The sequence below is a fragment of the Toxotes jaculatrix genome, chromosome 3 (genome assembly GCF_017976425.1).
Source record: "Toxotes jaculatrix isolate fToxJac2 chromosome 3, fToxJac2.pri, whole genome shotgun sequence".
Lineage (NCBI taxonomy): Eukaryota > Metazoa > Chordata > Actinopteri > Toxotidae > Toxotes > Toxotes jaculatrix.
This window is the reverse complement of record NC_054396.1, coordinates 12,420,899-12,448,872: the sequence shown is the minus strand read 5'-3', so window position 1 is coordinate 12,448,872 and position 27,974 is coordinate 12,420,899. Positions and strand designations below refer to the sequence as shown.

Here is a 27,974-nt window from a genome sequence, read left to right as displayed (position 1 = left end):
GGAGAGACGGAGTGCACAGGACGGACACTGCTCATTCTAAGAGTTTAGGCAAGTTTGGGAAGGTGGTGTGCTGGGACTTTGTTTGCAGAAACGCAATAGAAGGTGAGGAAACCTGCAGTGCAGACAAAGAGCGTTCAGCGAGTTGCCTGCAGAGACACACAAACTTACCCAACATCTGGTCTGCTGGAGGACGGGGCGAGCCGGAGAGAGAAACTTTGGAGGGCGGAGAGAAAACTATCTCCGCCGGAGAAAAATGCATTGAATCTGGGAGTCTGGGGGGTCATCTACATGAGTCGAAGAGAGATTCGGTGGTCGTGTAAAGTGACAAGAGTGGAGGGAAAGAGGACGGGAAAGGTCTTGGAGGGCGAGAAGTCCACCTGGAGCGGTCAGAGAATGAATTAGCCAAAGGCTCGGCTGCTTCAGAGTCCCAGCCAGAGAGAAGGTAAGAAGTTGTTTTCCTGTGGTGTTGTCGTAGATCAAAGCCGAGTTATTGTGCAGTATAAAATCAGGTAGAAAAGAACGATCCCCACATTGGAGCTGAGCACGGTCTGAGCATGCAGCGACTCGTTTTGGGAAAGCAAGGCGCAGACCTGCAATAAAGGTAAACAGAATACACCCGTTATTAGCTAACCCTAACATTTAGTGTTATTATTTTTAAAAACGTAAATTTATTTTGAAATTTGTTTTTAAAACATTGGCATAAATTTTAAAGCTGTTTTTGAGAGTGCGGTGCGATGTCTTCTCTTTCCCTGAAACTTCTTAAAACTTTTCCCCGTTATCAAAAGTATAAAACTGGGCCCTTTGCAGTTGTTTAACGCTGAGGAAGTTTTTAATGAACCAAACGTGAACTCAGGTAAACTTCGCTTCATTAAGCGTTTTCACTAAAACCTTCGCTGTAGGTTGTCAAAACTTTTTTTTTTTTTTTTTTTTTTTTTTTTTTTTTTTTTTTTGTGGCAGTGAGTGCTGAGCGAGCCACGGGAACGCGCAAACAGCTGTCTAGCTGAGCTGCTTTGGCAAGGTAGGCGCGCGCCAAACACACGTTGGCACGTGACCCATATGCAAAACTTGTATCGTCTTATTAATGAGTTGAAGAACGTTCTCGCAGTGATCGGTTCTGATTGGCTGCTCGAACGTTATATTAAAAACCTGACAACAGATAATTAAAACTATGAAGGTTAGAATGGACTAACGGTCGTCCCGTTTATAAGTCGCTTAGCAACCATTTAGTAAGAATTAGGGCTGTAGTCATGCGCCAAAATTAAAAGCCTATTATTAATAGCAATAGTAGTAGTGGTAAGTATGACAGATTCTTGCTTTTACTTGATATAATCATCATCATCATCATCATCTAACTACATTAATAATTAGTATGAGGCTACTCTTAAATGTATTATTAATTTGTTTCAAAATTAAATTAATTATTTTTACACATATCACATTCTCTGTCTGCTTGTTGCAGGAGATTTAATTAACAAATTTCACACTTAAATTGACTGAAATATTCAAATCACAGATTTCAGTTTTCATGCACTTTTTGCATATTTTCTTGTAAGTCAGTTTGTGATCTCGAATGAGATTATCAAATAAAGTTTTGTAAATATGTATAACAATGTTAGCGTTGTCAGCTTTTGTTTAACTGCTCCAGCTTTGTTGTGCTTTATCAGTTTTCTTCTTCTTGTCTCTCTTTTTTTGTTCATTTTTAATTAATTACTTATTGTTTGACTTTTTTTTTTCTCTGTACTTGTTTTCTTACCAGGCTACTGTGCCTTCTTATTTCATGTTTTAGTGTTGATTGAATGCTTCTCCCTGATCTGCTCCAATAAAGCATGTTAGAGCTTTTAGAAGTGTTATATATAAATAAAATATAAATAAATACAACCATTGTTGTCACTATTTGCGCAACAGAAGTTCAAAGAGTTTTAAAACTATTAATTAAAAGTAGGCTGTAATTAGGCCTTTCCGTTTTGTTGCCAGTTTCATGCGAGCAGAAAACCAGTCTCTTCCTCTAGTGATTTCTTGAATAGCTGAAAGGAATTCATGCTGGTTCAAGTCATGACTGTAAACACCTCTCCCTCCCTCCCAGACAATGAGAAATCTTTCATGACAACAATGCTATCATATTTGTGATAATATGTTTTTCGTTATCTCCTCTCTCTCTCTCTCTCTCTCTCTCTCTCTCTCTCTCTCTCTCGCTCTCTGGTCCAGGCTCACTCCTTGGCCCCTCCACCTCCTTCCATAAGAGCCAGGCCTATGTCCATGGATGAGGAGAGGAGTGCCCCTGCCATCTCCCCAGAGCCACCTGATGATGGGGACCCCGGTCTACCAGCTCCACAACCGAGTACACACACGACCTCCACCACAGAGAGAGCAAAGAGCTGCCTAAACCTAAAGCCCTGTCCTAGTGAGGGTAAGAAACAAGTTTGCAGAAAACAGAAGAAAAACAGACGCCTAGCTCTGGTGTGCAGCTGTTTGTGTTGCTGTGTTTTGCGTATGAACAAGAGGTTCTACAAACAGCTGTGTGATGGGTCTGAACATCCATTGAATAGGCTCACATTTATAACCACAAGCACCAAGTTCAACAAAACCACCTTTATTGTTTTATCGTCCGTCTGTGTGGTTGTCTCAAAAAAGAGACAGAAAGTAGTTATTAACAGATTAAGCCTTTTATTATGAAAAAGAGGAGCCAGTGGATTAGTGCTGAGAAAGACGACCTCTCCATGCTCTTTCATGCATGTGAACCTCATTATGGTAAGAAGTTGGCCAGTATGTATGTGAATATAAAGCTGTATGCAAAGCACTTTCCTTTCTGTCCAAGCTATAGGAGACCTTCTTACTCAAAAACAAGAATTGCCTTTGTGAAAAAAGTGATTGATGTTAGTTTTCCAAAGTGGAACAGTCTTGAGACACTGTTGTGTTTAAAGATTGGTAATTGCAAATTGTAGACCCGGGGGCTAAATCCTAGAAAAATCATTGCGTGTTCTTGGTAGATGTCATAATGATTCATTAGGTCAGAGGCCTTCTTACTGACAGACACAACAGTTGTGTACTGAGGTGATCAGAGATTGGTCTGTGTGGGGGACGTGCCTCCTTGGACAGTCTGAGGGATGAGGACAAATTCAGCGCTGTGGAACGCTTAAAAGCCGCAATTGGACTCCTGGGGATTTTGGAATGAACCTATGACCCTTCCCCTTTGTGTGATTGGTCATGGTAAGGGTTGACTGACACTGGGGCGGGAACAGGAGGATGTGGACCAACTTAGGGCAGTGCTGTGCCTGAATGACTCATCCAGGATCAGCCAAAAGGGTTCAAGTTCCCTCAAGCTTTAGTGAGAAACACAGCACTGACTGTAGATCAGAGAACAGGTCCTATGGGGTAATTAGGGAAGGTGTGGTTAACAGTTAGGGAAGTGTGCAGAGATTTAAGCGGCTTGTTGCCACGGGAACATGCCACAAAAATCTTCGATGGTTGATGGTGTTCTTTTATTTATTTTTTTTAGTTTTGTTTTATAAAGGCAAGTCTCAACCCTATCTGTTATGATTACTGTACTGAATGTGCCAAAAAAAAAAAAAGAATACACACACGCACATCTGTCTTCTCTGCTACATTGCGGTTTACCACGATGAGTGTAAGTACAGCATCAGATTTAATGATAATACCTCAGTGAAGAGTTTTAGAGTTATTAAACAGTAGGTTTGTGTCTGAACATGTTCTCGTCGCTGTGCTGACTTTACCTGTGCTCACTCCTCAGGAAGCCAGCACAAAGTGTAACTGTGGCTTCTCCCACTAAAGTTAGACTGCTTGTCTGGATGACTGGTCTAATTTCTGTGTGTGTGTGTGTGTGTGTGTGTGTGTGTGTGTGTGTGTGTGTGTGTTTTTATGTGTGTGTGCATGAGCGTGTGTAGGCTGAGGGTAGGTAGGTGAGCCAGGGTGGGGAGGAGAAGATTGGTCAGGCTACCGCTGAGGACAACAAGGCGCTGCTTTCAGCGTTGTGCTTCACCCCCCACCCATCCCTCAGCCCACAGAGTGCAGGACTTTTTGACAACAGGCACACAGATCTACCTGAGGCTTGAGACAAACTTTTGCCCATGGATGCATTATTAAAACTCGCTAGCAAGTTCCATGACGGCACTCTTTATTTCAGTGAAAGTTGCTTAGCCAGCACAAAGGGCAGAACATTTTTTTCTATTCCTGGTTCAACTCTTAAGCTGTACAGCCCATGACAAATGTGCATAAGCGTCTCTTTTCCTGTTGCTGAGTTACCCTGATAATTGGACTGAATTGCCATTTCACTTCACTTCATTCATTCTGCCTGACATTGCCAAAGAGCCAGTTTCTTGTTGGGAGTGGGTTTCATTGTTTTACCCTAATCAACAAGTGGCGAATTACATATCCGTCCCATCAATCTCATTTTCTGTTGACATGCCACAGCGGTTTCCAGGAGCAGTTAACTTAATGTTTTTCACATTAAAGAAAAATATTTGGAGTTGTTAGTCAACGTGTGGGTCAGGGTCATCCATGCTTGTTGCAATTTTTCTGATTGGTTGAGTTGAGTTTCTAACGGGCAGAAACAGGCATCAATGTTCCCCACAATTTGGGACTTTACACTGAGATGATAACATTTTCAAAAATAGGTTTTCTAAGCTCTGAGAAGAAGGTCTTACAGATGTTAAAGCTACAATTGGCAAGTTCTGGAAATCAAGGTAGCGCTAGCATGAGACTTGAATGGGCACAGCCATGAGCTCCCATTCCTGACTTTGGCCTTCTCTGATTGGTTGGAAGGGCAAGGCTTGGTCAGCACCTCTCCACTAAGATATATTTTGAAGCCTATTTTTTTGAAAAATTGTCAGGAAAAAGTGTCATACTATGGCTTTAAAAATGTGTGGTTTAGAAACACCATTACTATACAAAGAAATGACTTTGCATGTAATTCAACATATCTGAGCAGACGTTTCACTGACATGTTTGTTACAACAACTGTCTGTGGTGAAAACTGTTTCTGGACCGCAGTGGATTTTTTGTTGCAGTACCACATTTGGCCACTGGGACAAATTGGCAGCTAAATATGTTGTGATACACTAGATTCACAATATTATAAACATTTTTACAGTCAAATGTAATCTGATGCAATAAGCTTTCAACAAATAAGGGCTCTGTGAAACGGTCTTTTCAGGTTAGTTGAAACCGTGCCACAGGAGTGTTGATTCAGTTCTATGATAGTTGCTGAAGCCATTGTTTAATTATGATAGCGACGCAGTAGCATCAGAGTGGGAGCCAGCCAATCAATCACTGAGTCCAGAGAGAAAGCTGTAGCCCCCTCGTCACCTCAGAGTAGGATAGCAGTCTTTTCTGCTGTAAGTGAGCAAAGCTGTGCTCAGTCATTATAAGGCCATTGAATGGTGGTGTGAGTGTGTGTGTGTTGACAGATGTGCGCCTGTCTTGCTGTTGTGAGTGTTGCTCTCACTCAGGCATTAAGATGCAATGAGGCTGTCTGTTTATACAGGAGCCTCTTACCACCACATGCTAGACTCTCATTCTTTTTAACCACTGGCAGCTCTCTCACTCTATTTTTTCTCTTCCTCTGTCTTTTTTTTTACACACTTCTCAGCCCTTGTCTTTTGTCTCTCATTCACTCTAAAGGAAAGTGGTGTGTTGGAGTCTTTCTCCAGATAAATAGTTAAACATTAGCTGTTTCACGTTGAATTCAGACAGGTAGCTCTTAGTTAGCTTGTTAATGATCAAGTATAAATGAACAATAGCTGGTAGGACGTGAACAGTCGTTTTTATCTTTTAAACTTGAGGGCACATCATGTCATTGTTTTCATATTTCAGTCAGCCCCACTTTTCTGAAGTGAGACCTTCAGGATTCATGGCTGTGAAGAAATGTTAAGTGCTAAGTTGTCAACAGTATCATTAGGGGTAGTCACTTAGATATCAATACTTTTTGTTAACAACCTTGTCAGTCATGACTGATCAGAAGTTTGTCTTTGTTGCCATAAGGGGATAACTATGTAGCTGTTGTAAATATGAATATCACTATAACACCACTTTTGGTTATATTTGAAAAATTTGGAGCTAGGTTAAAAGAGTTTGACATTTTGGGAAATACTTAAAACGTTCATGTCTGCACACTAAGCATGACGCTACAGTCAGCAGCTGACTAACAGCCTAGATCAAAGACTAGAAACAGAAGAGAAACACTTATCAGTCTGCACAAAAAGCCAAAGTATAAAAACAACAAATGACCGTTTTTTGGGGGGGGGGAGGGGTTATATCTTGTCCGGGACCAGTTGTCAGGCAACCAGCGGAGAATCCAGGAACCAAAAAATAGTCTGGCATATCACCCAAACTTTACTTCCCAAAGTGTAAATCTTTTCTACAAACTATTCTCTCTCTCTCTCTCTCTCTCTCTCTCTCTCTCTCTCTGTCTCTCTCTCTTTCTCTCTCTCTCTCTCTCTCTCTCTCTCTCTCTCTCTCTTTCTCTCTCTCTCCCATGTGAAATAATTTCTCAGTCCATGTCATAGTCTAAACTATATTTATTTTTTTTTCTCTCTCTCTCTCTACACCAGAGTGTGGATGCAGCTATTTGCCTACTTGTCCCTTTTCCGTCCCTGAGGTTTGTTGAGGCTCATGTCTAATTTTGTTTCTCACAGAGATCGAAATAAACTAGAAGCAGTTTGAGGCGTTTTTACAGCATATTTGAACTATTCAAGCATTTTTTTTCCCCCCTTCACCACCTCGCAAACATTTCAGAAGCTGTTGTTGCTGCTGCTCTGGTAGCCTGCACTCCCTCTCTTTCTCTCTCTCACCACTACAGACTCCAGATCGCCATAACCAATGTCATTAATGGCTGACAGACAGTGTCACTGGTTATAGTGCAAACTAGCAAGTAATCTATCTGTCTTGCTGAGACACTTGATCCAGGGGCCCGTTACTGCACAGTTACTGCTGCAACAAATTTGATGGTTCAGGTGTGTGGTTGTTTGTTGATAAGGATGTCTGAGTGAAGCTATTTTACAATTGACCAATACAGTTTATCATAAAAATTCTAACTATATGCTAGCAAACATATTTATTGCATATCTGCCCACATACGCTCTGATACCAATATTTTAATATTTTGTTGGCAAATAATATTCACTTATAAAATCAGCCTGCTGAAGTGTGCATTAGAGCATTGTGTACATTTGTCACTGTAGCTTGAGATCACAGTTTGGATGGTTTTATTCATGTCTCTCTGTTAATTCTTCCACTCTCTTCCTGAATGTGAAATCCTACTGAATTATATTTATCTTCTACTTTTTATGACTTTCAGTGTTTGTCCTTATTTCCATATGTTGTTCCATTATGTACAAAGTGTGTGTTTGTGTATCTGGTGGTGGTGTCCATGTTTAAGGAACCTGGCCGTTTCTGGCACTCTGTGGTACATGCAGCAGTATAGCTCTCAGTTAGCAAAGCAGCTGAATTTTCCCATGGACCAGAGGAATTTCAGAGACAAAGTAACACAGTTAAATTCCCCTTGAGCCTGTTCAACAGCAGACAGTTTTTGTCTTTAATGAGCTTACACTGCTTCATTCTCTCAGCAGCTATAATCTCTGATTTTGGACATATTCCAGTACTGCACTCTCACAGCCACTCTGTACAGTGTGTGTGTGGTTTCAGCTTTTGGCTGGATTGCAACTAAACATTTGCTTCTTCTTTCCTTTTCTTTGTGTGTCTGTGTGTGTGTGCATGAACGGGTATGTATATTTGTTGCGGGATATAGACATAAACCACACCATTCCTGTAGTTGTGTGTTCTCTTCTTTGTATTATCCTTCGTCCTGATCAGAACCTCAGTGGTTGCGTGTGGTTTCAATCAGTTCCAGTCATTACTGCCAGCCAGAGAGCTACTACCACGTTGTCTCTACTAACTCCGCTCTGCTGAACATTATTCTGCTCAGTTGCTCTTCACCTCATCTCAGTGTATCTTCTTTCCAGTTCTTCTCAGCTATTTATGTTTTTGGAGATGAGTCAGCGCGGTGTGAATATGTCTTTTGTGATTCTGAATAGCGTGCATTTATATGATTTATCTTACAAGAGTTAATCAAATTTAAGTTAATCAAATACAGAAAACTGTCCATCACAATTTCCCTGTGTATGTCTGTGTACTGTCTTTTCCAAAGGGAGGTAAACACCTGAGGGACCTCCTTTCGTATACACATCAGAAGTCTGAGCTTCTGAAGGAGTATCAGTGAAGCTGTGGGAGTAGGCTTGAGGTACTTTAAAAGGCAACAGGTAAACGCAGCTGAGCTACTTGTGCTCTGTGAGCCAAGTAGCTCCCCCTCAGAGATCATACCCAAAGGAACAGCAGGCTGCACTTCCCTTCGGGTGATTCAGGATATGTCACATGATTTTCCTGCTCATATAACCTGGATGTTTGTGTGCATGTGTGTGTGTTTGTACTGTGTTTGAGCTAACCATCACCCCATGTGATCCATATGTTTTTGCTTTAATGGTTAACTGTTTGTTTACTAGGAGACTCAAAAATTCCTCTGGATCGCCCCTTTAGGGCCACTGACGCGCATACGTACACCGAACTACAAACACACATGAACACGCACATACATGAAGACACATATTCATACACAGTTAAGCATGCACAAACCAATACACATACTCACTCACACGTGTAAACACACAGCCAGATCTTCTCAGCGGCTCTTGATTGCTCTGGTCTGATTTGAATTAGAGGCTCATCTTTCTCAGATCTCAGAAATGGCTCTGAGGTCGAGCGGTTTGGTGGTTTGATGCTGATGCCAACACACAGTTGGTTGAAGGCCCGCTTGGATGGCACTAGGGGTTTGGTGGGGATGTGTTTAGCTCCAACAATTGCGGTTTTGAACGTTTAGAGAGGGAAAGCTTTGACTGAGTCATAGGACCTACACTCTTTTAACTCATAGTACCCATAGTGCCCGGGTCTAAATGAGAATACCTAACAGACTACTGTGCTGAAGCATGGAGGGGTTCAGCTGACCAGATGATTGAACACATATCCAGTTGGAACATGCAGGTCTTATACATATGTTCAGACTCCAAGTATAGGGATCTATTGCATATCTGTAATGTTTATTTGTCCAGCAAGGGCAGTGATCATGTCTTGAACTTTTGTGTCACTTCCAAGAAGTTTGCACAATCACTGTCTCGCTAGTTTAGCTAAGTCTGTATTTCTCATTCCTAGTAGGAATGTATTCTTCTTGAAGTGGTTGTTGTGAAGTCGTGGGGCTTTACACTGAAGAAGTCCTTTGCTTTCCCAAAGTTTTCTTATGCTGGGCTTTCTTGTGGTTTTGATAATGATATAATTGCCCCCAAAAAGAAGCTTCCAGAGTATGAGAACTAAACAACATGAGAGCAAGGATGAGTATAACCAATAAACGCCACCTAAAGCATTTTTTGTTTAAATTATATTAACTGATCTCAGTATTTTCAAAAACCTGCCAAATGTCTAGAATCGTTAAAGTCAGTCAATGGCCTCCAGCACATGGTGAAATATTAAATCTTTATGATCCATCCTTAGCATATTGATAAAATGGATACCAGCTGCATAGAACATTAGGTGATTATATGTAACTGATTGGTCTTGTTGTGTTATTTAATAACTCTTTAAATGATTATAGGAATATTAAACAAAATATTTAAGTGGATAATTATAAATACATGACAAAATTTATGTCTGGGCCTATGCATTAATGTATGGATGGAGTTACACATAGTATACATATACATTTAGTCTTTATGCTTGGATTTGCTTTGAAACTCTGTCACACAGAGTGTTGTCCAAAATGATTATATGACAGTCAAATAAGAATGGATGGGTGAAAACACAATAATAGACAGGCATATACATATGTAGTCTATAATACACACACATATCTCCTAGACATTTGGCAGTGTTGAGGGCAACAATTCTCACTAGTGGCTTTCATATCTGAAGCAGGCTGATTGAGACTAATGGATACAACATGGGCTGTAGAAATGGCTTCCACATGCAAGAGTCAACCGTGTGTGTGTGTGTGTGTGGAGAGAGAGCTGGTACTAGATATACACCGATCAGCCACAACAATAAAACCATTAAAACTAGTTACCAATTTTAATATTGTGGCTGAGTGGTATATATATATATACAGCATGTATGTACAGTGTATAAAAATAAATAAATCTATATATCTATCTCTCTCTCTCCATGTATATATTCAGTTACAATATTAAAACTGGTAACTGCTTTTAATGTTGCGGCTGATTGTTGTATAAAGGTAACATTAGAATAAATGTGTTTCGCATGTGTTTTATACAAGTATGTGGGGGAGGGGGGGTTGTGTACCACTGTATGATAGAACACAAGAGCAGGAAGGACTTCCCTTCAGGTCCTGTTTACATCTTCTTGAACTTCACTCACACAAGAACCCTAATGCTCACAAAAATGTCTACAAATACACACATACAAGCACACAAGGAGAAATTAATCCAAATCCTCAAAATACTGAATACACAGCTCTCTTTTCATTAAAGCTAGATCACCTTACATAACCAAGAGATTTAGACAAGTGGTTTTGATATACTTTGTTTTATAAGAAAATAAAAATAGTGGTCTTTCAGGTTTGGGCTACAACGGGAATCACCAACATGAACAACCATTACGTACCATATACGTACAGACTTTAATAAGTTTTTAGCTGTTTGGCAGCCCTTAGTTGTAGTTGAATTTCATCAAATAGTATGTTGTATGTATGATATCTTCTTCAGTAAAGATAATACTCTGACAAATAAAACTCACACTGAACTCATATAGTCAAATGTTTTCGTAATTTGTGTGGGTATATGTGTATTTTGCAGGAACAAAATGAATTAATTAAGAAAAATAATTGCACAGATTCTTGTGAGTTACGATCTCAATATGAGAATTTTATCATGGTTTGATGATAGGAAGAGACATTTACTCATAATATTGAGGCACAGCCCAGCTCTAATTTTAAGTATACCATCAACTATTGGTAAACTGGTCCTCTATTCAGTAGTTAAACTAAGTTAACTTCAAAGTGTAATCATATATAATATGCATGTGATGACATATCAGCTTTATTTAAAAACATACATTGAATTTTGTATTAGCACCATCTGATTACCTTGATGGCGCGAATGAGTTCATGATCCTGCCTGAACCTCCACAAGTACCATGTTTTCTTCTCCTCATGTGCTAATGAATAAAGTGCTTCTCCAAATACTGTAAAGACATTTGTCCAAATCATAAACACAGTAGTTGTATTTGGACAAACATAATATCAGAGCCAGAAATCTTTATTCTTATTACTCAGCTCATTTCTTTAATCACTTTTATTTAAAATGTTATTGCTAAAAGAAAAGCATTTCTATTATTTTGCATCTTTGCTTTCACTTTTCTCAAAGCACTCTGCTTACTGATTGAGTTGCCTTTGCACCTTGGCATTAGGTTTAGCCGTAAAAGTGGGAATTAATCTACAGAGTTATGCCAAATATGTGAAGGGATTAATCTGTAAGAGTGAAGAGGGAATGTGAACGGGAGACGAAGAGTGTGAGAGGCAGGGGGACAGGAAGGAGAGGACAGATAGAGAAGTGAGCAAGAGTGGATAGAGTAAATAAACATAGCCGGGAAGTGTTGAGTCCATGCACAGGACGTGGTTTGGTTTGTGTGTGTGTGTGTGTGTTTATCAAACCCAGCTGGCTCCCATTTGCCCAGGAATGAGTCTGCACCTCTTAGAGGCCCAAGCCTGCCCCACTTTGAAGGCCTCTGTGTAGTGTGTGTGTATGTATGTATGTCTGTGTGTGAATAATAACAGCTTCATTAGAGGACTGTACGGTACCGGTGAACACATAAAACACCAAGACATGTATTTACTGTATGTATGTTACGTGTACGTCCTCTTATGTGTTCATTTCAAACATGCATGCACATACGTCCACTCTCAAACCGACTCCCACGCACACACATAGACCCACACAGATTTCAGGTTTCACAAGCATGCACATAGACCCCTAAACAGTCCCAAGGGGTTGAATTTAACTGCTTCCAGATGCAAGTTCAGGACAGCACACACCAACACATACAGACAAAATCATCTGCTTTGTTGAAGTCAGCAGAACTACTCTGTTTAAATGAATTAAGTGCTGGTGGATGGGAAATGACATGGGACTAGATGAGTTTACTATGAGTGGGAAAATGGCTTGTTGCTGATACCTGACAATAAGAAGGGAAACTGGGAACCAGAGTGACCTTCAAAATAAACTTAACATAACTATAAAACATTGTGGTCTCACAGACAACTGTTCTAACGTTCTTTAACTGTGTATTTGTGTGTTTGGTTTTCAGATGTGGCCCACACCTACACTGAGCCCCTCATATTGAGGTCAAATGGCACACCAGAAAGGTTGCTAGGCAATGATGAAGACAATTGTAACAGCAGCTTCTCACACTCGGAGCTTACAACACCCAGCAAGAGTATCACATGTGAGTAAACAGCACCGTCACACACACAAAACACACACAAACACACTGGCACATAGAGAGACACACATGCAGAGAGACTGGTGAGAGTTTTATTTCCATTACCGATCACCGGTCTGATGAGTCACATTGTCCTGACCTTTAACAAATACATTTGCACACCCTGAAGAAATAGGTCGGGTAATCATACACACAGACAGAAATATCTACATCGTCAGCTAAGTAGGTTAAGTTTCTGATTTCTGAACACAAGCAAGTCTACACCCAAATCTCCACACTTGAAATGAAACACCTTTCCTCCTCTTTTCCACTTTTTTCTGATTCTCTGCGTTTTATTCTCTGTCTGTCCGTCTGTCTTTGTTGAGACTGGGATTGTTAGATTGTCACCATGACAACGCTAGGTGAGCGTGACTGGCACTGTGGATTTTGCTTCTATTACTCAGTCTCCTTTAATTATTTAAGGTCCACAGGACATCTCGGCATCGGTCAAATAAGAATAAATCCCCTCAAAAAGTCTCTGATTCGACCAACAGAGAGCTGAAGTCCTGATGTCACATTACAACCAGCTTGTTCAACTCACTTCTGTAACCTCTTGTTAGGGATTTCTGTCACTGGTCTTTTTGAAAAAATGTGGTTCTGGGGTTTACTGATCATATTCTAAAATACAGTAAATATCTAAGTATGCAAGTAAGTATCTACTGGTTTTGTAATAGAATTTCAATCCTTTGTGTTTTAAACAAAGTTAAACAATATTTAATTTGGTAGCATTCATAAAAACTACAGCTCCCATCAGTGCAGCTATGCACTCTCCCACTTAAAGCATCCCAGCCGCTCCACTGGCTTCAGTCAAGCTTGTCATGTTTAATCCACAACAGTCCTGGGTTTTTGGGAAATGGTGTTTGTCAAAGGATGTTGAAAACAGAAATATTACATTATTTTTAAAAACTTAACCATCCCTGTCTAGACAAATGCAGTGAACCACTGAACACACAGTAGAGCGAGTCTCAGGGCTGGATTTTTAGTAATTTGTGTTATTACAAATGTCTGTGTAACTGTGGATAAGGTTTCTTACTTCTGTAACAGAACCCAGAATTTCCACTTTCACTTGAGCTCTTTTTATGTCAGTATTTATTCCATCTGTGAAATTAGTTTTTTGACCAATCCCCCCAAATATTGGTTCTCATCGTTGTAACATAAAATGGCTTGTTGGCAGTGGCACTAGAGCGACAAAACTGCAGGTGGAGAGGTGAATGAGTCTCATATTGTGTGTGCTTTATTTACACTCAGGGCGTCCAGACTAAACTACTTTCCAAAATCTCCAGCTGTCTAATCATTACACTCCCCACCTGGGTGGATCACCACCTCTCCATCTCAATTTGCTGGTTAGGGGCATCACAACACCTGAAATTTCTCATTCCAGAGTTATATTATCCATTTCCTTTCCCTCATATTACAAGTCCAGGGGTTGTGTGTCAGCTAGAGAGAGACTCTTTTTCACTCTCCTTGATGTGCAGTCACTCCAACCCTCAGTATCAGAGCCAAAGGTTATGCAAGTACACTATGTCATTACCTCACCACATATATTTTTCTTGATTTCACTCTGGTTTGAAATAAGTAGAATCTCAACCTAATTCTTAAACTAGTTCTACTATGTCATTTAATCACTTAGAAGACCAAGCTCCACAATAATAACACCCACAAAACTCTAGCTACGTTGTCTCGATGCTTTGCCACTAACCCAAAAGCACTGTAAAAATTTTAAATACTCTAAAGCGTTCTAAATCTGTCCTTCCTGTCATTCAAAGAAAAAACAGGGATGGTGCACATGAATGAGTGATAAATGACAGGGGGAACTGAAGAGTGAGAAGAAGGTTGAGTAAGCTGACATTTGAGCATGTGTTAGAAAACTATGAGTGTTTTTCCTGGAATCCAGGGCCAGCCATGGGTGACATGCACAAACACACAAACCTGCACCATCATAATAGCTAGTTTGTGGTAACCGAAAAACCAGCAGTTCAGTCAGGAAATGGATAAGTAGGTGAATGCAGTGTGTTTTAAGCTGAATAGGTGTGTGAATTGTCTGCGGTCTCCATCTATGTTTGTGCCTCTACCTGTCCTGTCTGCTGTGTGTTTCTATTTCAGGCCCAGGCTGGAAGACTGAGACGTTTGGGTCTGATTTTCTTTCTGCTTCTCTCTCTCTCTCTCTCTCTCTCTCTCTCTCTCTCTCTCTCTCTTGCTTTCTGTCTGCTTTATTTTACATCCCAATAAAATCTATGAAACCCACCAGCTCCATATGCTGTGCAGGGAGGGTTATGCAACTACAGTAAGCTTGGACAAAATGTACCATCATGCACACTTGTCCTCACTGGCTTTGCATCTGCCTTCATATGCCTCCTCCTTTCATCCATAGCTTCCTCCTTTTACAACTTACAGAATCACACATATTCATAGGACATAAACCACAAACTAAACAGCACTAAGTTCTTTATCCCTTTCTCAGGTGAGCACAGACAGCTTAAATCTGTTTGCATGCATAATTAAACGTCTGTCTTTTTGACTCTAGTATCTGTCCATTTTGTTTTTGTCAGTGTCCGCTGGTTTGTGTGTCTTCTGAGCGCCACATTAGACACCACCAGCCTGAATGCAGTTTAAATACGGCCTGTGTCATCTGCAACCGATCAATCCGTCATCATCTGTTTCTCTGGCTTCGTAATGAGTGCAAAGACTCGTTACAAAATAGCTGTGACTCAGGTCTGCGGTGAGGTCATGGCTGCGTGACATCTGCGAATGTGTGTGCGAGAGTGTTTGTGACTGAGAGGGTGAGGAAACAGAAGCAAAAACAGAAAGCTCCTCAGCCCGTATGTTCGGTCTCGCAGTGATGACATCAGAGCTGTAGTATGTGTCTGGCCCTGGGCCTATGACAAGCTGTCTGAGAACAATGTGCAGAGAGAGCTGTTAACATGTGTGAGTGTCTGTTATGGCCTGAGTCGAAACGCACACACACGAGCACACGCTCGCTGTCACTGATGTCATGACCACACTGCTGTCTTTGACGTCACAGTCACAGCAGGATACACATGTTCACAGATGTTTAACTGCTTACACTTACTTTTGGACTCATGAGGAAACAATGACACATGTAATTCATCACTTACTGGATCACAGTAGCATTTATGACATTTCCACTTTGTTTATTTTTATCAGTTTGAAACACTTTCACTAAATTAGATCAACATAAACAAAATAGAAGACAGTCCTTTTCAGGCATGTACGAATGAGGGCATGGAAGTGTGTGTAAGGGAAATGCTGAGAGGGGCTGTTTGTTATTATCTTGTCATCAAAGGGGAGGAGTGTGCAGTGCGTTGTTAGTGGGAAATCTAACAGAACTGTGACATTGCCTTTAATTAAAGACCAGTGACCGTGCTGAAACTGTTTTCCATCTCTGTTTCTCTCTTCTCTTCTTGCTCCTTTCTCAAATTCCCTTTATCTCTTTGTTAGTCACATTTAAATACACACACTTTAAATTTGATATAAGTTAGATAATGGCTACAGGGAGAGGAGTGTTGGAAAGTCCATCTGTGTCATGCCAGGGGTCACGTGTGGATGAAGTATTTGGTTGATGTCTCAGGTCAACGATTAATGTTGCTTTGTGTCATCTTGTTCTAGCATTCAAAGTATGGGCCTTTTTCCAAGAGCTGGGTTTAAGTCACTAAATATGTCAAAAAGAAAAAAGAAAGTGGATTCTGTTTTCTTCCAGAACTTTTGGGTATTGGGCAAGTTGTTGTTCTTCTTTTGCGTCAGTTAATGTTATATTTCATGTTTTCATGCAACCACAAAAACAAAGAAATGTGCCTGGCAGTTTACAAAACAAAAGACTAATGCCCATGCACATCTGTGTTTTTCCTGGTTTAGAAAAGGCTCTGCTGCAAACATGTGCAGGCACGAATACATCAGTCAACACGCAATCAGTCAACTCTCTGAGTGCTGAGACAATTTGATCACATTTAGGTTGTTGTGTGTAAATACTCCTCAAGTGGTTGAGTACATCTTAATAATTTGCAATTTATGGTTTTAATTAGATGTAAGGTTATGTTAGTAAGTGATATTTAGTTTAAAACATGCCTGAGAGGAGGCAACAAGAGTCCATTCTTTCACTTTTTAAATTTCAGTAATATAAGAGCAAACTGACAGCCAGATGTATTAACAACAAAGTCTATGAGCATTGCAATAATAAATGATGATCATTTATAACTGAAATGTTGCAATAAGCATCTCTGGAATTTTTTCTGTGTGTTTAAATGACTAAGACTCTAAATATTTATTTTTTAATTGAAATTAAAAAAAAATTCTTTGGCCAAAGTTGTGTCACACTTTGTCGGGCTAATGCCTCATTTTGAAGCAGTGGTCCCCAAAATGTGTTTCACGTGACTTTTTCAATGTAATGAGTGGGTGCAACTAAACAAGCCTTATTAACATTGAAGTGTTGGTTTTGTGTTGGCACTGTACAGCAGCCAGAAATGTGGGAAATCTCATTGAAAACTGTTTTAGATAACATTTTACAACACCAATTTATCATTTTGCCGTTTTAAAGTTTTAGTGCCTCACACTTAGGCTTTGGACCACAGTTAAAAACAACCCTAACTATGCAAGAAAACCCCAGAAGGGAGTCAGTAAGCAAGATGCTTCTGGGAGATCTGGGTTGAATTATAGATACTTCAGAAATGTTTGTGAAGATTTTGAAATGTTGCACAAATATTGTGAAATGGCAGTGTTTTGTGCCACTCAAGCTAAGCCTGCATCATTCTTTCTTTTCATAATTAATTGAATACATGTATATGTTTATTGATGTATAATTGCACTGCAAGCAATCAGAATGTACAGTTTGCACTGCGATTTTTTTTTCAGCATTCATAGTTAGCAGAAAGTATTTGGACACCGAGATACTTTGCTTCTGTTCTGTTGTGCTTCGTAATGCACAAAAGCGTTTATACACATTTGTGCATAGTTGGTAAGGAGGCAGGTTTGTCATCCAGCCATCCATACATCATTTCTCCCTGTGTTGTTCTCTGATTAAGATGTAATATGAAGCACATTTGGTCTGATAAAAATGCTATTACTCTGCAACTTCATGACTTTACCCTCCTGTCTGTAGTTCAGCACTTTCCACATTTTAACCTACAAAGACAGACAAACTGCACTGGAGGAGACTCAAGGATAAAGCAGCTGGAACAGAGACAGACACAGTTCAGTCATTCTGGTGACTCATTCCAGCAGAGGATAAGTAGAGAGAGAGAGATGAACAGCAGTTCTCTGGTCTGGGAGGGAAATGTGTAAGTACAGGGTAGCTGAGAGACGCCAGGAGAGGAAGAAAAGGTGGAGGGTGTGTGAATGGGGGGTGTGCTGCTGTATTCAACTGGTCGTGACTCACTCATGCTCGCTCATTGTCCAGACACATCTGCACGGCCGTACATGTACGTACACACATTATGCCAGAGGTCGCGAGATCCCCAGTGGCCACTGACACTGCTGTGTTAGTGCCACACACACACACACACACACACACACACACACACACACACACACACACACACACACACACACACACACACACACACACACACACTATGTGGTTTCCCAGTCTCATCATGTTAATCCCACAGTCATTTGGTTCTTTATTTGCTGTTATTTTTAACTAGCTCCCACTGCTGAATCATTGTGTTTATGAGTCACACCCATGCATCCTCCTGGTCCAAAAATGCACAAGCAGCAACCCATTTCTTCTAGTTTCTTCTCGCTCTTTCTTACTCCATTTTTCTCCTTTACTTTCTTGATCTCAGACAAAGGGACCTTGTGTTTTTTCTGTGTGTGTGTATGTGCATGAGTGTGTGTCCACACGTGTTCTCGCATGCATATATTTGTGTGTGCGAGTGGGCCTAACCTCAAGCTCTGTTTGGATACAGTCCCAACTCCCCGTCTTTCTCTCACTGTCTGTCTGTCTGCCTGCCAAATCCGCCTATGTACTGTATTCATACACACACACACACACACATGTGCGCGCACACACCACACACTCAGAAAAAGTATGAATTTCTCAACAACTCCCAATCCCCTGTGGGACAAAACTAAACTAGAAGGAATAATGAAAAACTGTGCACAGCATCCCGCCCCTTTCTCTAATTCCCTTCTTCTCTTACCAACCTACATGTTGGCCTGCTCAGAGTGTCAAAATACATTATTGCGCAAAAGGCTAAAAGGGAGCAACAATAAAGACCGACAGGAAAGAAGGACAGAAAGGGAGGAGATGCACTAAAGGAGGAAAAGAGGAAGAGAAAGAGACATAACACAGGAGAGCAGCAGGTATTGACTTTTGACATACTTTGGAGGAGAAAGTATGGCTCCTTCTCTCTAGCCTCGCACATGCATGCACGCCTAGACACTCATGCACACACACATACACACACGCTGGCCCTACTGCCTGCCAAACATCTGGAGCAAAGTTAGAAAACGCTGAATGAAAGAATCTTTAATAACACTGGATTGGTTATGCGACCACAGCCATCAGCCAATCAAAACAGGCCTGGTTGGGTTATCTGTCTCCGAACGGTTATCGAACAGATGCTTTTATTGCCAGTCGTGTTTCACAGCTAAAGCTCAGGACCACACTCTGTTTGCCTTGAAGTGCAACTGTGTGCGTGTGTGTGTGTGTGTGTGAGAGGTACAGAGTTTCTTTGCTTTGATTTTCTGTGGGTCTGTTGGACTCTATGCGGCCCTGTTAAGTCTCACCACACCTCTCCACACCATATGCTTTCAGGTCAAGAAAATATTTAGGGCCTCAATAGGATGGTATTAAATACTACCATAATATATAAAAACCAGGCTTCCATTTTATTCTTCTTTTCAGGGCGTGTGTTTGGTTTGGCAGCGAAGGTGTGCTTTTCGTGTTCTTTTCTGCCTCCTCCTCTCTAACAGCGTAGTTAGCACTTGGTAGCACTTGGAAGTAAAATATGCCAAGTGGTATAGTGAGCTAGGATTAACAAATGTGCATGTTCTCTATTTGATATGATGTTGCATATCATATCAAAACTGCATCCTCATAAAATAAGGGTGCTAAAGCAATGGGTTTACCAAGAGACAAAGACTCCTCTCTTCCTGCCTCACGCTCTTTGCATTTATCCTGTCTTCTTTTCCCGCAGTCTCTTTCTAGTTGTGTAAGAGTCTAGACAAGCAGGATCAGGGGTCAGTTCGGTAAATACATAGCTCTTCCCACGAGCTATTGCCTTTGGGGTGGGCTTTGTAATTGGACTCAGTTTCCCAGGGCCTCCCTCTCCATGACGCTGCATCAGCACAAATACGCACACACACTGAGAGGGGCCTCAGTTGTGCCTTAGAGCTACACACTGATCAGATGCATTATGCAAACAATATAAATATTTAAATCCCATGAATATATTTTTATATAAATGCTCCAAAACATCTCTGTCTCTCAAAATTTTAAAAGCGCACTCCAGTGATTAGACAAAAAAGACAGTCAAAATCCTTACTGTAAATTACCCTTTGTATGGATCGAGTTCCAAACACATTGGATCCTACAGTTGCCAAAGTGCAGTTCAGCAGTGTCTGTTGCTACACCCTCCCTGCCTGGTAAATGTTCATGTCTTTCAGACTCCAAGTTTCGTAACACAGACTTTTTGTTAAAAAAGTCCAACTTCCCAATTGTGAGGGTTTTCTGCTTTTTTCTTTCTGTCTCTTGATGATTAAGTGCATGAAATAATTAAGAGATTAATTGATGATGAAGACAAACATACAAGAAAATTGGAACAGCTATACAACATAGTACAATAAAACATGTAAATACTATCCTAATGGTGGAGTTTATTTTGTCTATTCAGTTTTATTTAAATGTGAACCCAATAAGAGGAACACCCCACAACAACACCACTGATCTGAAGTGAAGTGAGAAATGAAAACTGTTCATTATCCTCAGCCTGTTATAAATGAACACAATTTTGTCCCCCTCCCCAGCTCAACCAGCAGCCAGATCCACGCCCATCCACCACACCCAGCCATGTCGGACGCAGCCGAGCAGCCAGCTACGCAACGGAGCCAAGCAGCACTCACACGCACACTCCTCTCACACGCACTGTCCGCATCACACGCACACGCATGCAGTCCAGTCCAACGGGGTCAGGAACGGGGGCCCTCATGAGCATCCTAAGCTGGGCTCCCTCCCAAGAGGTGGCTCATCCACCTCCTCGTCCTCTTCAGCAGGACCCAAACACACCAAGAAATTGCAGTCCAACCCCTCCATCACCTCCCAGAGCAGCAAGAGGAGCAAGAGCAGCTCCAAGAGTAACAGCTCCCAGATTCCCACAGAGGCACAGGACGGTGAGATATGGATACTGACAGAGGGGTTGGGGCAGGAGGAGAGACAGATGGATTGCTAAGGTTCAATAACAAGTTTTTTTTTCCACTTGTCCAGTCAGAGCAGAAGTTTGAATTTTCTCTGACTCAAAAGCCAACAAAAAAATGTAACTCTCATTTCAGAAGTTCAGTACTTTTACCCACTCTAAATTTCTAATGTAAATTGCATGTATAAATCTTTATCAGCTGTGAATGTCTGAACTGAAAATGACTCAATCAATAACCAAAATAGAAATACTTATTTCCTTCAGTCATACCTGATGAACAGCCCTCTGTTGTCTGCTTTAAAATTAAGGTTTTTTTTTTTGGTCATGGCTTAGGTGGTTGTGTCCGCTCTCGTGTCTTTAAAAGTAAGCAGGCTAGATCCACTGCACTTGAACTGAATGGTAGTTATCATTTTCAACTTAAGGTAATAGATATGGTGAAAAATGCATCCTTTGTTTACTTTCAAGTTGAAATATTCAACTTAAAAGTACACACTGTCATATCTTCTACCTGACTAATTCTGAAACTAAGAGCTCAACAAATATGTTGAGTATGTGGTTGAAGCAGAGAGATAAAGATAACAGGCTTACTACCAAGGGACATGTGGTAAGGCCAGGAATTTGTTTTCTTATTCCTCCCTGTTAAAAAGCAAATGTCGTAAGTCAGTGTGCTAATGCCACCAGGATGTTGGCAGTCCTTAGTCTCTGGCCTGCCTCTGAAGAAAAATGTTTTCTTGTGAACTGCTTATTAAATCATGTCCCATGCTTTCTGACCTATTACACTGGCTGCAAAGCCAAACTATTTCTTAAAAACTCTGACAAACGCATCATGTATAAACATGCTTCTTTCTCTCTTTCCCCTCCAGACTGCTGTGTTCACTGTATTCTGGCCTGCCTCTTTTGTGAGTTCCTAACTCTGTGTAACATCGTGCTGGACTGTGCCACCTGCGGCTCCTGCGCTGGCGATGACTCGTGTTTCTGCTGCTGCTGTGCGTCGGAGGAGTGTGGCGACTGTGACCTGCCCTGTGACATGGACTGTGGCATCATCGACGCCTGCTGTGAGTCTGCAGACTGCCTGGAGATCTGTATGGAGTGCTGCAGCCTTTGCTTCTCCTCCTGAGGCCCCAGCCACCAACACAGGGGGCGAAGTAGACGCTTGCTACACACTCCCACAAGCACAGGAACAACTTCGACCAGCATCTTATCAGAGCTGAGAAGTCCTACACCCAGCCTTTGTTGCCTGGGCTCTGTGGTTCACATTACATTGGGAGACCTAGGTGGCTCCACAATATGTCCAGTGTTTCTTACAGGGTTTGCCAAGCAAAAGATGTGACCTAATGCTGAGAGCCGTCACTGGTGAACTCTTCCTGTCTTTACTGATCAAACGTTGGGGCAGTAACTTTCCTTGCTTTGTCTTTGCTGTTGGTCCATTTCTACACAGCTAGGTGGATGGCGCAGAGCGAGTTCCAGCTGTGGTCCACGAGAGTTTGCCAGGCTGTGCAGCCTCTGGACCCTCCCTGAACAAGCTATTATTACAATGGAGCCCCTTGTGCCGTCTGAATGACTAGAGTTCTCCAAGCATGAAAAATGACCTCCAAAGTCAAATGAGAAAATGGCTCCATTTAACCGGATTTTAGTGTTTCTGTAGATAAGAGCAGCAGCATAATGGGAAAATGGACGCTCAGATCTCAGTAGAAATGTAGTCTGTCCTCCTGTCCTTGGCAAGGTTAAAGTCTTCCAGTTTGATTGCTTACAGTGGCTTTTTCAACACACAGTCCAAGTGGCAGATGTTGAATTCACCGCCATCTTCATCTTTTGCAATGTACAAAAACATTATCGGTGGCTTGTTGCAATATTACACACAGATTTTTTTGTTCATACACATCTCACTTAAAGGACTTATTTAGAGAAGAAACATGAGAGCGTCATGTATCAGCCTGGAAATGGGTCCCATTACATGAGTGTTTAAAGTGATGGACATCACAGAGCGAATGGTTGATAGCATCTGCAATGGACATATTCTCTACTCTAACATGTGAAGGGAGAGTTCTTAATCAAAAGTCTCTCCTCATTTAATGTTTCACATCTTGTTTACTTATACAGCTGTTTTTTTTTTTTCGAGGGGCTTTGACTGTATTCAGTGAATTCTTCCTCATCTGATTGGTCAGAACTGGTAAAGGACTGGTAGAGGATTGGAAGGCATCATCTCCCTTTTAATACCTTTCATTTTCTTTTGTCATTCTTGCTATGTGAACAAATGGCCTTGGCTTAGCTTAAGGTCTGAATTTTCAAGTAGATTCCTCGCCTTTACCAAATCTCTATTAATCCTTGTTTTGTAGATTTTAGTTAAGATATTTGCATTTCTCCTCTAATGTGAAAATCACATTTCTGTGTTATCGGGTTTTGCCGGGCTCTCTGTAAAGCAGACATTGCTCAACATCTAATTTAATTCCTTGAGTGAAAATCTCACAACATTATGCTAAGTTAGATCCGTATGCTCTTAGTGTGAATGGTACTCTTTTGATAACAGGCCCGCACTCTCATATGCTCAGACGCATACCTTCTCCAACCCAATACCTCTTGAGATGTCACCTAGATCTGTTGTGCATTTTAAAATGACTTGATAGAAATCTCTCTCCTCTCTGATCAAAGACTGTTTGTGCAATCTTTTTTTCTTGGAAATACCAAAGAGTTTTCCTTTTACTGGACCTTAGTTTCTAGACCTATAATTACTTGTACATAGAAGGGTTTTTGCTATGCTAATATGGCTGCGATTGATTAAACCCTATTTTAAGGGCTGAAATCTAACACTGTTGATGATGAATATACACTACGGCTGTAGTCAACCTGATAACACAGCGGCAGAAAAGGCAAGTTTTGGGAATTCAGCTAATGCAACTTGAGAAGATAATATGACTCCTCATGTGTGTTTATATCAGATTAGATTTGTTTCAGATTTTAGGACATGTTCACACTCAGCTGAGACAAAATCCTGGAAAGCCCTGGAAAATAATGCAAATCTTTACAGTACAGAGAGATTTATGAAGGGAGAACTGGATTATATTGCAAATAGAAATTTTAACAATGTCACTTTGTTTGATTTATATATTCCAAGTGCAGATTTTGAAAATGATTCTTCATCTAAGGACATGCTTTCTGTCACCAGACCAACCTTGTCACAAAAGAGAGAAGGAGTACATTCTGATAAATGCCTGGGGTATGTGCAAGGTTAACCCATTTGAGTTTGAAACCAAAATAAAAATTGCTTCCTTAGCAACACTGGTTTGTTAACAACTATCTTTACAATTAATAGAAACAGTTTTGTACCACTGGAATGCAGTTTGTACATGCACATAGCTACAAGGCCAACAGGCTAATGTTAGCATAACTGGTCTCCACTGTTGACAGTGGCACAGCTACTCTGCCTGTTAGCCGGCAGTGTTAAAATAAACACCTTGCTATCATGCAAGTTACACAAGCAGGAATATAAATACATATTATCATATGTTTCCTACTGGCTCATTTTATTGCTAAAACAATAGGGTCTTTGTTTTTAACCCAACCCAATTGACATGTTGTTTCCTATCATTTATGACTGTGCATAACCACAACCTCACTCCAGCTCAAGTTTCAAGATTATTACCACTCAGCTGCAGCTTCTCACTGGGCTCACACACAGTCCAAAGGGGTACATTTTGAGAACTTCAAAATCCAGTTTTCATAAATCGGAAACTCGCAAACAGGCTTATCTGTGCCCTCAAATCCTTGGTTTCTATTATGCTGCATTGATCTTATTTTGCTCAAATTCCTTCTGTAGCTGGAAAAATAAAGTCAACAAACCATATTTGTAACAGAAAGCATTCTTTGCAGCTCTCTTTTTTTTTACCAGTCGTTCATTAAAACATGTCTGGCACTCTTGTTAGGTTCCTGTTTTCCAAAAGTAGCTTTAACAGTTATTTTGAAGAGGTAAAAATTCTCCTTTTGGACTGTAAAGTGCAGTTAGAATGTGCAGCGGAGTGGTATGTCAGTACCAAAGCTTGTGCATTAAAGGTGCTCTAAAGGTTGTGCTGTGCAACATTAATCATGTGAAACAACATTTTAATAAGGATACTACTTTATGTCTATACTGAGAAGTGTTTCACAACTCATGGAGAACGGAGGCAGTCTGGAGGCATTCATTGGTTGGTCTGGGGATGAAGGACGCTGTCTAGACATAGAAAGTCCTCAGATGAACACTGGTCTTGCACTTAGATCATTCTCTGGATTTTAGAGATGATTTGGGATGTGGATTTGATGTTGTGTTTGTGCCAGACTGGCCATCATCTCATTTCCAGATATGTCCCTTGTATTCAGTCAAGCTATCACAGTAATACGAGAAGAAAATACAAGTTTACTTTCAATGATTTCCACACTCAGTATTAACAGTATTTCTATTAGAATGAACTTGGAAATGGTTAGAAATTCATGGAAATTTCTAACCGTTGATTTCATAGATTTATTATCTTATTAAGAGATGAAACTTGGATATTGATTTAAAGGGCTGGCCACCTCTGCTAGTAGTCTGAAAGTTATCCTAGTCCAGCTGAATTCTTACTAGACTGTAGTCCACTATAATGTCATTTTGTTTACACTACCCCCATTTAATGTCAATTTGAATTGCAGTCATGGAAGTCACATTAAAATCTCTTTGTTTAATACTGAATAAACAATGTGAACTCCAGGCTACATGTATCAGTCTTTATTTTTACATAGGCTCCAAGCGTGTTGCGTTCTGACTTTATTACATTATGGTTACATAAATGCACTTGTTGTACTGTAGTTTATAACAAAAGGTATTGATGCAGCAGTAAATGCTGATATTTGATATCTCCACCTGTGCTGTGGGGAACACTTTTGTATGTAAGCTTTTCTGGAAGGTTAAACATAACCACTACAAACAAGAACAGAATACACAATATCTGAAAAGCAGTAAAGAATCACCACTCATTATCACTTTCTTCTCAAATTCATCGTACTTTCTTTGTTTTCTGTTTGCTGCATTTTAAATTTACTTACAATTCCTATGGTGAGCTGGTGAGATCACTTTTCATGGCTGCTCTTTACTTGTCCTTTACTTACCCCCACAGCTGTTATGCAGTTGATTTACCACTGTGAATTTTTTTTTTTTAGCTATAGAAGAGTTTAACTTCACTCTCATGCATAAATTAATTCTTCATGTCATAGACAGAAAAACAAGTAAATACTATCCAGCTGTAGTCTTTCTTAAATGTTTAGTAACTTGGTCCAACAAGTACTCTACATTTTCATACTGTCATTTTCTGTTATTACTAGTGTTGTCATATCTTATAAAACAGGGATTCCTAATCAGTGGTACTTGTATCATTATTATCATGTATTTTCATGCTGATCTTTGGTTTAGCCACTGTGTACGACAGGCTTACTGCACAGTGCTCTAAGCCTGTGGTACAAAGATGAGTTAACTGCAACACATTTTACACCACATGTTGCTATTTAGGGTGCGAGATAAATGGTCAGCAATTGAGCATAGAAGCTTATATAGATAGTTAAAAGTTAGAGATAAAACGTTTAAATGCTTAGATAAATGCAAATTCAATAGTTGGCTTAACGACATGGAATAAATAGCTGAAATAATTATCTAAAAGAAGCAAATATCTAAAAGAAATGCGAAAAGAAAAGCAAAGTCATGGATAAACAGTTGAAATAGCTAACTAAAAGTCAAGGATTAGCAGTTGAAATCGTTAAGTTAAAAAGCACTGAATAAACATTTTAAAAATAGATAGTAAAAAGCAATGGATAAACAGCTTTTAACTCAGTAACTTACTCCAAACTCAACCAAAGTAACCTAAACATTGTCCATTCAATTTTCATTCATTGTATAAAAAATATTGCAATTAATAGCGATAAATAACATCTAACAATCTTTCAAAAGAACATTTTTGGATGGTGACGGGTGGTCAAGGGTTATTTGAGCTCATCTCTGTGAGGGTGCATCCTGCAAAAAGGTTGGGAACCACTATTTTAAAAAAACAAAACAAAACTGAACATCATAGAATTCAACAAAGACTGAGGATAAAATGTTGCTAAAGCAGCTATGAGCGTGTTCTATGTCCATGTTAGGGTAATATTTTCCCCATTTTTAACAGTGTTGTTGCTCATCTTTTCCCTGCTGTGTTTTATTATTTCTCCATAAATATTCTGTCATAATCATCTTTAGCATCTTTCCCACTGCTAACCCCCATCAGCTGAGCTGTCTGAGCAGAGCGGAGCAGAGAGAAAACGAGAAAAAAGGGAGAAAACAGAGCAACAACTGGGCTCATGCAGAACAGAGCCCTTTAATGTGTTTTTTTAAAGGCTTGCCAAAGTCGTTCAGTAGGAATGTGTGTTCAGGCCAATACATCAATGTGTGGAGAAATGCAGGGGACTTCTACTGTTTAAGATTTTCTTCTTCTTCTGCCTTAATCTTTCCTCTCTCTTTATTTTCTTTCTGCATTTTATCTTAACAGCAGCTTTGTCTCATGAAAACAATTCCTGTCTTTAGTATTTGTGTACGTGCCTCTGTGTGTGTGTGTGTGTGTGTGTGTGTGTGTGTGTGTGTGTGTGTGTGTGTGTGTGTGTGTGTGTGTGTGTGTGCTGTCCACTGGGTGTGAATTGTTGGCCAGCCTCTGTTTCTTGTAGACTGTGTATAGAGTTCACTGATAAGAGGATCAGATTTTGGCCTCAAGGCAAGTGCCTGTAAAGGGGTCTGCTACTGTTTGTTTGTGAACGTGCATGCGTGCGTGCAGATGTGTGCATGTGAGAGAGAGAAGAAAAAAGTGAGTGTGAGGGAGGCGATTCAAACGACTCAGGTTAGACAGAGTGGCAATTCAAGCTCCTCAGTGGGAGTACGCACACAGAGGACATCTTTGGACATCTGCAACTGTTTTGCAGGAAGCCATGCTACAGTCGACCCTCATTTCCTTTTCCATGTACACACACGTGCACACAAATACACATGCACAAACTCAACAAATCAAGAATGATACACACCCCCTCCAG

At 40.4% G+C, this 27,974-nt stretch overlaps 1 protein-coding gene across 2 annotated transcripts; it reads left to right on the top strand.

Annotated features, from left to right (window-relative positions):
• mdfi (MyoD family inhibitor) lies at positions 1 to 25,628 on the top strand. 2 transcript variants are annotated; one of them, XM_041032884.1, is made up of 5 exons: positions 1 to 442; positions 2,206 to 2,407; positions 12,379 to 12,516; positions 20,536 to 20,898; positions 21,785 to 25,628. In XM_041032884.1, the coding sequence occupies exons 2-5, from the start codon at positions 2,251 to 2,253 to the stop codon at positions 22,036 to 22,038; spliced, it is 912 nt and encodes a 303-aa protein (XP_040888818.1). In that variant the 5' UTR covers positions 1 to 442; positions 2,206 to 2,250; the 3' UTR covers positions 22,039 to 25,628. The 2 variants fall into 2 exon arrangements, with proteins under 2 accessions (XP_040888818.1, XP_040888819.1); XM_041032885.1 differs by lacking the exon at positions 1 to 442 and adding an exon at positions 549 to 601.
• Positions 25,629 to 27,974: the final 2,346 nt, after the last annotated feature.